Source organism: Sardina pilchardus, chromosome 17 (genome assembly GCF_963854185.1).
Source record: "Sardina pilchardus chromosome 17, fSarPil1.1, whole genome shotgun sequence".
In the NCBI taxonomy this organism is placed as follows: Eukaryota; Metazoa; Chordata; class Actinopteri; order Clupeiformes; family Clupeidae; genus Sardina; species Sardina pilchardus.
The window spans coordinates 32,898,966-32,911,465 of NC_085010.1; the positions used below are offsets into that span (position 1 = coordinate 32,898,966).

The 12,500-nt window shown below is 45.4% G+C and overlaps 2 protein-coding genes across 2 annotated transcripts in view; one reads left to right on the plus strand and one right to left on the minus strand.

Annotated features, from left to right (window-relative positions):
• Positions 1-9,903, plus strand: part of slc37a3 (solute carrier family 37 member 3) — a 16,990-nt gene extending 7,087 nt beyond the window's left edge. Inside the window, exons 8-15 of the mRNA XM_062518003.1 lie at positions 85-169; positions 1,424-1,593; positions 2,447-2,588; positions 4,332-4,433; positions 4,695-4,742; positions 5,470-5,621; positions 6,040-6,105; positions 7,588-9,903. Coding sequence (XP_062373987.1) covers positions 85-169; positions 1,424-1,593; positions 2,447-2,588; positions 4,332-4,433; positions 4,695-4,742; positions 5,470-5,621; positions 6,040-6,105; positions 7,588-7,680 — 858 coding nt within the window. The 3' untranslated portion in view covers positions 7,681-9,903. The remainder of the gene's footprint in view (positions 1-84; positions 170-1,423; positions 1,594-2,446; positions 2,589-4,331; positions 4,434-4,694; positions 4,743-5,469; positions 5,622-6,039; positions 6,106-7,587) is intronic.
• Positions 9,904-11,230: 1,327 nt separating this feature from the next.
• The window catches only part of cdkn1d (cyclin-dependent kinase inhibitor 1D), a 5,814-nt gene continuing 4,544 nt past the window's right edge, over positions 11,231-12,500 (minus strand). Inside the window, exon 3 of the mRNA XM_062518272.1 lies at positions 11,231-12,500. This exon is cut by the window's right edge and continues 1,046 nt beyond it. The gene's annotated coding sequence lies outside the window, so the exon portion shown is untranslated.

Sequence of the window (12,500 nt, forward strand, 5' to 3'; positions counted from 1 at the left end):
AATCCCATTAAATACATTTTCACTTCTGCTTTTGAAGAATGAAACAGGATATCTGTGTGTGTGTGTGTGTGTGTGTGTGTGCAGTATGCATTCCTGGTGACGTCAGCAGTGCAGTTTGCAGGAGGAGTGGTTGTTTTCTTTGGCCTACTCACCTCGCCAAAAGAAATTGGTCAGTATCTATCTATCTATCTATCTATCTATTCAGACCTCTTGACTTTGTTGAATGTTTTGTGATATTGCAGCCTCATCTTAAAATAATCTAGATTAAATGGTTCGTCGTTAATTTACATTTAATACTCCCTGAAGACAAACCGAAAACATACATTTTTGCAAATTGATTTAAGAAGCTGAGTGGCTAAATGCTTGTTTTTAGCCTTGCGTCTGTTATCATGTGTGTGCGTGTGCGTGTGCGTGTCGCATGCGTGCGTGTGTGTATGTGTGCACGTGTGTGTGCATTAGGGCTGTTAATCTTCCTCTATTATCCCATTCGAATTTCATTCATTATTATTTTTTAAATTCAAATTATATTCTAATATTTAATGGTAAATTTTGACTTATTAATATTTACTATTTATCTATCTACTCACACTGTAATAACGGGCTTATGAATAGCCACTGCCACTATGACATCGTAGTTGACTTGTTTTAGCCTACATTATGTCCACTGTCATGCTAAATACTAAACCGCTGCTGCAAACCGAATGCAAATTACAAAGCCTAAGGGAATTAGCAATTTAGCAATTCCTTTTGTCTGTCAAAGTCATATTTTAGTGTGCTGAGTCCTGAACGACTGCTGCCAAAGATAGTCTAGTTACTAAGAATTTACCCTCTTATGAATCGTCTGGCTTTATAAACCGTCTCTGACTGCTGCTATTTCAGTTAGCTCGTTGGCTAGTTAGCTAGCATTAGGCAAACGTTCCAAAGAGACGTAGGCTACAGTAGGCTACTGGCAGACGGTTTTGGTAACATAGCAACAATAAAGATTTGACCACGAAGCGCCGAGAAGAGGAGGAGGGCGTACTCAGCGTAAAAACGCGATTGGTGGACACAGCACCTAAAGCTGTCGTTCGCTAAAGATAGTCAACACTTTTCATTTTTTTAAAAAAACCATTCGAATTATAATTTTAACATTCGAATAGTATTCATTTTAATTATATTCGAATACCGAAATTCGTTCCAACAGCCCTAGTGTGCGTGTGCGTGTGCGTGTGTGTGTGTGTGTGTGATCAGAGATGAGTGTGGACTCTACTGATTTGTGTGTGTGTGTGTGTGTGTTCAGGGCTGAGTGTGGACTCTACTGATTTACGTCTGGTATCGTGTGTGTGTGTGTGTGTGTGTGTGTGTGTGTGTGTGTGTGTGTGTGATCAGGGCTGAGTGTGGACTCTACTGATTTGTGTGTGTGTGTGTGTGTGTGTGTGTTCAGGGCTGAGTGTGGACTCTACTGATATGCGTCCGGTGGAGAGGGACTCAGACAGCCAGCGTCCGCTAATGAGCGATGAAGAGGAGGAGGAAGAGGAGGAGGAGGGTGTGTGTGAGGACTCACCCAGAGCTATAGGGTTCCTACAGGCCTTCTGTCTGCCTGGGGTCATCCCAGTAAGTATACACACACACACACACACACTCTTACAAGCACATGCAAATGTATGTACACACACATTTACACTCAGACATACTCACAAACACACACACACACACTCACTCACACAGTCAAGAACATATTCACTCATACATACAGTCACATGCATACCGTAATTTCCGGACTATAAGCCGCACCTGAATATAAGACGATATAAGCAAAATTTAGGGGAAAAAACAAAGGTGTATATCAGGGCTCAACATTAGCTTTTAAAAGTGGTTGCCAACTGGGCAACCAGGCATGAGGTTTTGGTTGCCAAATACAAAAAAATGGGGCAATGTTGTGGTTGCCACAGGGGCAACCAGGAGTGAGGAATTGGTTGCCACTTGTCATAATTTGGTTGCCCGGGGCTACTGGGCTACCGTTAATGTCGAGCCCTGGTGTATATATACAAGCCACACAGGACTATAAGCCGCAGGTGTTGTTGTGTAATATCCATAGGTTGAGAAACCCCCCCCCCCCCCCCCCCCTAGTGGCCGTTAGCTGTAAAAACACACAGATTAGCCGCACTGTTGTATAAGCCACAGGGTTCAAAGCATGGGAGAAAAGCCGCTGCTTATGGTCTGGAAATTACGGTACTCACAGTCTTGCAAACAGGCATTCACTCTCTGTCGCTCACTCTCTCTCTCTCTCTCCCTCTCTCTTTCCCTCTCTCTCTTTCCCTCTCACTCTCTCTCTCTCTCTCTCTCTCTCTCACTCACTCTCTCTCTCTCTCTCTCTCTCTCTCTCTCTCTCTCTCTCTCTCTCTCTCTCTCTCTCTCTCTCTCTCTCTCTCTCTCTGTCTCTCTCTCTGTGTGTGTGTGTGTGCAGTATTCTCTGGCCTATGCATGTCTGAAGCTGGTCAACTACTCCTTCTTCTTCTGGCTGCCGTTCTACCTGAGCAACAACTTCGGCTGGCCAGAGGCACAGGCTGACCGGCTCTCTGTGTGGTACGACGTGGGAGGCATCATAGGTGAGCGTGTGTGTGTGTGTGTGTGTGTGTGTGAGTGTGTGTGTGTGTGTGTGTCTGTGTGTGTGTGTGTGTCTGTGTGGTACGACGTGGGAGGCATCATAGGTAAGCGTGTGTGTGTGTGTGTGTGTGTGTGTGTGTGTGTGTGTCTGTGTGTGTGTGTGTGTGTGTCTGTGTGTCTGTGTGTGTGTGTGTCTGTGTGGTACGACGTGGGAGGCATCATAGGTAAGCGTGTGTGTGTGTCTGTGTGTGTGTGTGTGTGTGTGTGTGTGTGTGTGTGTGTCTGTGTGTGTGTGTGTCTGTGTGTGTGTGTGTGTCTGTGTCTGTGTGGTACGACATGGGAGGCATCATAGGTAAGCGTGTGTGTGTGTGTGTGTCTGTGTGTGTGTGTGTGTGTGTGTGTGTGTGTGTCTGTGTGTGTGTCTGTGTGGTACGACGTGGGAGGCATCATAGGTAAGTGTGTGTGTGTGTGTGTCTCTGTCTCCCACTCCAGGTGACACGGTGAACAATATACCGTTATCATATCTATACACTCTCACATCCGTGTACACACACACACACACACACACGCACACACAAGAATTCTCATACACGTAGACACACACACACACACACACATACACGTACAAACACTCACACATCACACCCATATATTAGGGCTGAATGATATACCGTTATCGTATGTCTATATATCTAGATATGAACATTCAAGATATTGAAAAAACGATATAAACGATATAGCAGGGCTCCATCCGACCAACATGTCTAAGAGTACGACTGAAAAGAATTGTAGGTTGTACTTGTGCACATGACGCTGCTCGGGTGAAAGCACACATTTCTTTCACAAGTTTTCATTGTAGACTGTGCGTGCAACTTTACCAAACAGTACTGAAGTAAGCCCCCTCCCCTTGGCCCGCTTTCTCTCTCTCTCTCTCTCTCTCTCTCTCTCTCTCTCTCTCTCTCTGTATAAACATGTGAGCACAAAATAAACAGTAGTAGAAATAATCTCTCTCTCTCGTGCGCACTCAATGGACACCCGCACCTCAATCCAAATAAAACATTCACAATCGTGAAAGCAATGACGCATAGAAGACGACTAGCTAAAATAGGCTGCTAGTAAATCCGGTTAGCATCATTAGCATGCTGCACACATTTGATTAAAACTCTTGCATTCAAGTTGGTTGATCATCTCAATACCAAATGTTTTCCAACTCAAAAGGGCCTGTCCCAAGGAGAAAGAGTAGTAGCCTACCTTGAAACTTAAACACACGTGGGGAAACTGAACAGTCCAACCAGTAGACTATTGTAAGTTAGCCACCTATGCTACTTTGTTTACAATATTTTGAGGCTTCAACCAGCGCTGAATCGTATCGTATCGATATTGAGATATCTGGCATGAATATCGAAATAAGAGGTTTTTTTCTCCATATCGTTTTGCCTGGTGCTCTGTCTGATCTCTGATATGCTTGTGTGTGTGTGTGTGTGTGTGTGTGTCTGTGTGTGTGTGTGTGTGTGTGTGTGTGTGTGTGTGTGTGTGTGTGTGTGTGTGTGTGTCTGCTCCAGGTGGGACGGTGCAGGGTCTGATCTCTGATGTGTGTGTGTGTGTGTGTGTGTGTGTGTGTGTGTGTGTGTGTGTGTGTTTCCCCTGCTCCAGGTGGGACGGTGCAGGGTCTGATCTCTGATGTGTGTGTGTGTGTGTGTGTGTGTGTGTGTGTGTGTGTGTGTGTGTGTGTGTGTGTTTCCCAGGTGGGACGGTGCAGGGTCTGATCTCTGACCTGCTGGGGAAGAGGGCTCCTGTAATTGCACTCAGTCTCCTGATGGCCATGGGGGCGCTGGTGGGCTACAGCCGTAAGTGTCCCGCCGCTCGTCTCTGATTGGATGCACAGCCGTTAGCCCTGTTCTGCTCTGCTGATAGTAGTGAGGACTGTGTGTGTGTTTAAGGGAACATATTTTATGTGTGTGTGTGTGCAAGGGAACTATGTGTTCCCTCTTATTCTTGATCAAAGATAAAGGAGTCACATGACAAGGTGTGTGTGTGTGTGCGTGTGCGTGTGTGTGTGTGTGTGATAAAGCAGTCACATGACTGGTATGTTGATGTTTCTCCTTCAGGTTCTCCAGATGATAAGGTGGTGAATTCAGCCCTGTTGGCCACTACAGGTGAGATCCCAACTGATCCCAACTGATCCCAACAGATCCCAACAGATCCCAACAGATCCCAACTGATCCCAACTGATCCCAACTGATCCTAACGTCTATATGCTTTTATTTCAACCTGAACAGACACATTTACTGATCCCAATATTCTAATGCTTTTATGTGACCATTAACAGAAGAATTTGCTGGTCCAAACATTAATGGAAGTGTGTTACACACTTAGGCAGGTACACACACACACACACACACACACACACACACACACACTTAGGCAGGTGTGATCAAACAATGCATTGTACTATTATCATTCTTCTTGCACTAGTGATAAATATGGGCTTATCACTAGTGATCAATATGGGCTTATTAAGGCATGGGTATCTCCACATGGATAAACTGTTATTTTTACTTTTTGAGTTTTACTTTGGCTTGCTTAGTCCACACAGTTGCAATCCACACAAAACAAGTTTGTGCACATGCCCAAGACTTCCAAACACAAGAGTGAGAAGACACACACGCACGCATGCACACACACACACACACACACCACAACAGGCATTCCGTGGTGGTGGTGATGATGATGGTAGTGTGGATTGTACAGCGGTGATGAGGATAATGTTGTCGTGCAGGTGTTTTGATTGGCGGGCCGTCCAACATGATCTCGTGTGTGTGTGTGTGTGTGTGTGTGTGTGTGTGTGTGTGTGTGTGTGTGTGTGTGTGTGTGTGTGCGCAGGGTTCTTCATCGGCGGGCCGTCCAACATGATCTCGTCGGCCATTGCGGCGGATCTGGGCCGGCAGGACGCGCTGCAGGGCAGTCAGGAGGCGCTGGCCACCGTCACCGGCATCGTGGACGGAACCGGCAGCATCGGCGCCGCCGCCGGACAGGTGAGGGGGGTGGGCATGTCATCAGCGTGGGACAGTGAGGTCATCAGTATGTGACTGGACTGACTGGAGTGAGGTCATCAGTGTGGGACGGAACTGACTGCAGTGAGGTCATCAGTATGTGACTGGACTGACTGCAGTGAGGTCATCAGTGTGGGACAGTGAGGTCATCAGTATGTGACTGGACTGACTGCAGTGAGGTCATCAGTGTGGAACAGTGAGGTCATCAGTATGTGACTGGACTGACAGTGAGGTCATTAGTATGTGAGTGGACTGACAGTGAGGTCATCAGTATGTGTCTGAACAGACAGTGAGGTCATCAGTGTGTGACTGGACTGACAGTGAGGTCATCAGTGTGTGACGGGACTGACTGCAGTGAGGTCATCAGTGTGTGACAGGAGTGTGTTTTTCTCTTCTCTAGTATCTGGTGTCTCTGATTGAGAGCAAGCTGAACTGGATGTGTGTGTTCTACTTCTTTGTGATCATGGTGAGTAGCTCTGTCTACACACACACACACACACACACACACACACACACACACACACACACACACACACAATCATCTCTCTCTATCTGTCTCTCGCTCTTTCTCTCTCTCTCTCTCTCACATCTACACACATACACTTGTAGCATTTACAGAAGTGCTGGTAGAATGCTAACGTGTTTCCTGTATGGTTAATGACGCCTGTGTAGAATGCTAATGTGTTTCCTGTATGGTAGAGTGCTAGCGTGTTTCCTGTATGGTTAAAGGAATAGTTAGGAATTTTGGACATAGGACCTCATTTTCAACTTAGTCGGGGTGATATAGGTCGGTGGAGACCATTTTCAGTGAATTTCTGCCCTTCCTTGAGTTGCAGCGTTCATCTCGTGCTAATCTGGTGCTGAGATAACGCAAGTCAACGGTAACATCCCGCCTGCCACTGAAAACACTCCACAGAACACCCGAAACAAATAAATTGTAACGTCACACTATCGATGCACATGCCTGTGTTGATAGAACAATGTTAGAAATAAAACTAACCTTGCATCGCATTGCAATAGCCTACTTTGTTCGCTGTATAGCAGTGGCGGATTGATATTGAGAAACTAGTCCCTCAAAATGTAATAAATCATTGAGTTGCAAGGTTAGTTTTATTTCTAAAATTATTCTATCAACACGGACATGTATATCGATAGTCTGACGTTTTAATTTACTTGTCTCGGGTGTGCTGTGGAGTGAGTAAGACTGTTTTGGATGTTACCGTTGAAATGCGTTAGCTCAGAATCAGCATTAGCAAAGGGGAACGCTGCAACTGAAGGAAGGGGTTAAACGCGATGAAAACTGTCTCCACCGACCTATATCACCTCGACAAAGTTGGAAATGAGGTCCTATGTCCAAAATTCCGAACTGTTCCTTTAATGACGTGTGTGTAGAATGCTAACATATTTCCTGTATGGTAGAATGCTAACGTGTTTCCTGTATGGTAGAATGCTAACGTGTTTCCTGTATGGTAGAATGCTAACGTGTTTCCTGTATGGCAGAATGCTAACGTGTTTCCTGTATGGTTAATGACGCGTGTTGTGTGTGATAGAATGCTAATGTGTTTGCTGTATGGTAGAATGCTAACATGTTTCCTGTATGGTTAATGACGCGTGTTGTGTGTGATAGAATGCTAATGTGTTTGCTGTATGGTAGAATGCTAACATGTTTCCTGTATGGTTAATGACGCGTGTTGTGTGTGATAGAATGCTAATGTGTTTGCTGTATGGTAGAATGCTAACGTGTTTCCTGCATGGCAGAATGCTAACGTGTTTCCTGTATGGTTAATGACGCGTGTTGTGTGTGATAGAATGCTAACGTGTTTCCTGTATGGTTAATGACGCGTGTTGTGTGTGATAGAATGCTAATGTGTTTGCTGTATGGCGTGTTGTGTGAATGCTAACGTGTTTGCTGTATGGTTAATGACGCGTGTTGTGTGTGGTCCTGCAGACAGGGTGCAGTGTGCTGTTCATCGTTCCTCTGATCGTGGGAGAGCTGCGCTCCATGTGTCGAGATCGCCAGACGCAGGCCAACCAGCTGTGACGGGTGCGCCCGCACGCTACGGGTCGCTACGGCAACCGTGAAGCGGCAGCCCTCCTCCAAGACCACTAAGGTGCCAGCGCTGTGTGTTGGTGCAGGACCGTGATTACACATCTGGGAACGCCGCGCACGTGCTCATCTCTCACAACGGAGTACTCATCTGATTGTTGCCCTGTTGCCTAGTCTGATTGGGGGGGTCCGTTGCCCCGTTGCCCTGTTGCCCATTCTGATTGTCTTCAGTTTGCATCAGCAGCTCTCTGCCAGTCACTGCGTACACTCACGGCTTTGCCTGATTCACTGGGAATCTCACAAACAGTTAGCACCCACAGCGTTAGCTCCACAGCGTTAGCACCCACACCGTTAGCACCCACAGCGTTAGCGCCCACAGCGTTAGCACCCACACCGTTAGCACCCACACCGTTAGCACCCACACCGTTGGCACCCACAGCGTTAGCGCCCACACTGTTAGCACCCACACCGTTAGCACCCACAGCGTTAGCACCCACAGCGTTAGCACCTACAGCGTTAGCTCCACAGCGTTAGCACCCACAGCGTTAGCTCCACACCGTTAGCACCCACAGCGTTAGCGCTACACCACACACCATTACATCCTTATGCCCAACACCACTCGCCATCAGACCACTTGTGCCACTACTCCAGAGGGCAGTCTCATTGAACACACACACACACGCACACACACTACAGTACACAACATAGTAGATAGGAGCCGCATCCTCACAGGCAGGAGTCGTCTACTTAGAACACAGCTCTGCTGGCAGGGATCGTCTACTTAGAACACGGTTCTGCTTGATGTGATCCATTGTGTGCTAATGAAGTGACCTCATCGCGCACACACACACACGCACACACTTGCACACACTCGCACTGCAGTATAGACGACCCTTACGCAGATAACTGCCTTCACACACACACACACACACACACACACACACACACACACTCATCACAGCCTCTCAGGAGGATTTTAAAGGTTTTAGTACAAATAACCATTTCCTTTTGGTTGTATGTATTTTATTTAATTTTTTATGAATGTTTTGTTATGTTTGTGCCAATGTAAAGGAATTTAACTGAATGTCTTAATATGATGCCAACTGCTGTGGGGTCCTCAGCCCGTCAGGGCTGCCCTGCCAGATGCCTGTGTGGCTGCACCACCAATAAGGGGCTTGTATTGACTCTGTGTTAGAGGTGCTATACATTAAGATTAGGCCCCGCAGGACTCTACTGTTAGAGTGTTGGAGTAGAATGTTCATACCGCAGGACTCTACTGTTAGAGTGTTGGAGTAGAATGTTCATACCGCAGGATTCTACTGTTAGTGTTGGAGTAGAATGTTCATACCGCAGGACTCTACAGTTAGAGTGTTGGAGTAGAATGTTCATACCGCAGGACTCTACTGTTAGAGTGTTGGAGTAGAACGTTCATACCGCAGGACCAGAGCCATATAAAGAGAGAGTTGCGACAACTCCATTGACGCTAATGTTCCATATTTTCTCAACAATAGTTCCAGGAAGTTAGGATCGAACACTCGTTAACAGACTGTAAAAGACGGTTATTTTATGATTCTAACGAACAGTCAAAATCGCTTCCGGGAACTATTTGAACTACTTGAAGTTACACGAACCACGTCACAAACCGAATTTTCTGTACCCGAGTTGTCGCAACTCTCTCTTTATATGGCTCTGCGCAGGACTCTACAGTTAGAGTGTTGGAGTAGAACGTTCATACAGGATTCTACTGTTAGTGTTGGAGTAGAGTGTTGGAGTAGAACGTTCATCCAGGACTCTACTGGGTTGTAGGGTTGGAGTAGAGTGTTGGAGTAGAACGTTCATCCAGGACTCTACTGTTAGTGTTGGAGTAGAGTGTTGGAGTAGAACGTTCATCCAGGACTCTACTGGGTTGTAGGGTTGGAGTAGAGTGTTGGAGTAGAACGTTCATCCAGGACTCTACTGGGTTGTAGGGTTGGAGTAGAGTGTTGGAGTAGAACGTTCATCCAGGACTCTACTGGGTTGTAGTGTTGGAGTAGAGTGTTGGAGTAGAACGTTCATCCAGGACTCTACTGGGTTGTAGGGTTGGAGTGTGGGGATACGGCTCCTGTCTCATTGTGCTTGATGTTTACTGTGGGATGGTGTCTTGTTTGCACCCTGCACCAATGTGATGCTGACATGACCTGCTTTTCTGTTGTTCAACAAGATTTGATCTTTTTATCATCCCTTGTGTTTGGCGCCATCAGTTTGTGCTCATGATTCTGTATGTGTCAGTATATCAACTTGATTGTATGTGAGAGTGTGTGATATCTCCCTCTGCCACGAATGTGTGTGAGTGTGTGAGTGATCTCTCCCTATGCCAGTGTTATTTTCCAGTCTTGCCACCAGGGGGTCCCAGAGTCTCATGATATTTCAGCTTTCATCTCACACTTGTCACACAGCCAAAACCCCAACACACACACACACACACACACACACACACACACACACTCACACTCAATCGCGCGCGCGCGCGCGCGCGCGCACACACACACACACACACACACACACACACTCAATTGCGCGCGCGCACACACACACACACACACACACACTCAATCGCACACACACACACACACACACACACACACACACTCAATCGCACACACACACACACACACAAACAATTTCTAACATCTACACACACAATGTTGAACTGCCCTGGCCCGGCCCTAACCAATTTGGTGCCCTTGGCAAAGTTTTAGGTGGCGCCCCCTTGCATCACTTAGCTTACACACACACACACACACACACAAACACACCCTTGCATCACTTAGCTTATAGCTTTGAGTAGCTTGGTGGCGCCCCCTTGCGTCACTTAACTTATAGCTTTGAGTAGCTTTGTCTTGAACATTTGTTTGCACATTCCAAATACTCAGAAAGAATGAAAGAAACAGGAGGATTGCCAGGGTGGGACTGAGGATCCTCAACAGTGCATCTGAAGGGAGAACAGGAATATGTGACATCAGTCTAATAAGAAACACATGATCTCAAGGATAGAATGAAATGAAATAATATAGATGAAAAGCCTAGAGATACATGCATTATGTAGTTTTTATGTACTTATTCTGAGATGTAAATTACATTAGTAATTCATATATCAGTAATGAATAATGAAATGCTAATTAGCAGCCTTAGGAAAGTAGACTTTATCAGTATTATTACTAGAACTACTTAGTAGGCTTTGCTATGCAGTTCAATTAATGTGGGCTAATTCTTTTCTCAAGAAGACATACTATCAGTTCTAATAACAGTGGTAGACAATAATATCAGTTCTAAGAACAGTGGAAGACAATATCAGTTCTAAGAACAGTGGAAGACAATAATATCAGTTCTAAGAACAGTGGAAGACAATATCAGTTCTAAGAACAATGGAAGCTACACTTTTTATTCCTCCATGTCTGGCGCCCCCTGGATGTGCAGCACTATTAGCATTTACCCATACTGCCAATGCCACGGCCCGGCCCTGAAACTACCCATAACCCAAACACACACACACACACAAGGAGCGTTTAGAGTTGAAACGATATGATTCTTTATTAGGAACACACAGGGTAATGATGTCATGCGGAGTTCCACAGCAGAACTCTTACACAGCATCAGCAGGAGCGCAACACTGCCCTCTGGTGCTCAGGAATACAACAGCAACAGATATAGTCTGCAGCAATACAAGATGGCCAACACTCTTCCGTTCATTACAGAAATGATATACCTTTACCAAAGCGTACATTCATGCATATCAGTTACATTGAGTACTCTGTGTGTGAACTCTGGACAGAGATGTCAGATACATTGAGTACTCTGTGTGTGAACTCTGGACAGAGATGTCAGATACATTGAGTACTCTGTGTGAGCATGTACTGGAACAACAGACAGGAAGAGGATCTGCTCAGACAGGAAGTGGATCTGCTCAGACGCAGATGAAGGCTCATGTAGTGCAAAGATGACAGAAAACGTCGTCATAGTTACATCTGGACCATGTCCCCAATGATAGAATCATTATAATAAAATTACAATAAATTAGAATTTACCTCCATAGACAGCAACATACAAACCACACAAATAAGAACATATAAAATATATAATCATTATTATAATATATAAAATATATAATCATTATTATAATATATGCTACATTTAGATGGCTAAACAGCACAGGCATGGGAGGATGTGGTGTCATTAAAATAAAGTAGAAAACTCTGTCTTACATACACACACTCACTCTCACACACACACATACACACACCACTTCACTCTGGTGAGCAGAGGAGGTTTTGTCAGGGTCTGTAAGTTAGTGTTTGTGTGTGAGAGAAAAAAAAGAGAGAGACAACAAATCCTTCAAATCATCTGTTTTTGTTTGGCTGAGGTAGACAGTTCAGAGTATGGCTATTCATTCAAACATTCGGCTAGAAAGAGCAGACCAGAATAATCTGCACTCCTGCAAAGGCCTGGGGGGGGGGGGATTGAAATTGTTTTTTGTTCGGTCTCTGGTCTAAGAGCAGTGCACACAACTACAAGAGCGATGCTCCATGCTTTGGTCAACTATTTCAGCTGCCTTAGAAGGAAAGGTTCTCTCTCTTACACACCAGAACAGTTTCACACAGCTACCCAGCAGAACACCCAAAGCCATTCCCTTCATATAGAAACGCTTGCTATGCTCCACTGCTAGCAATGATTAGCTTTATGCTACACCATTAGCAATGATTAGCTTACTGCTACACAATTAACAATGATTAGCTTCATGCTATACCATTAGCAATGATTAGCTTTATGCTACACCT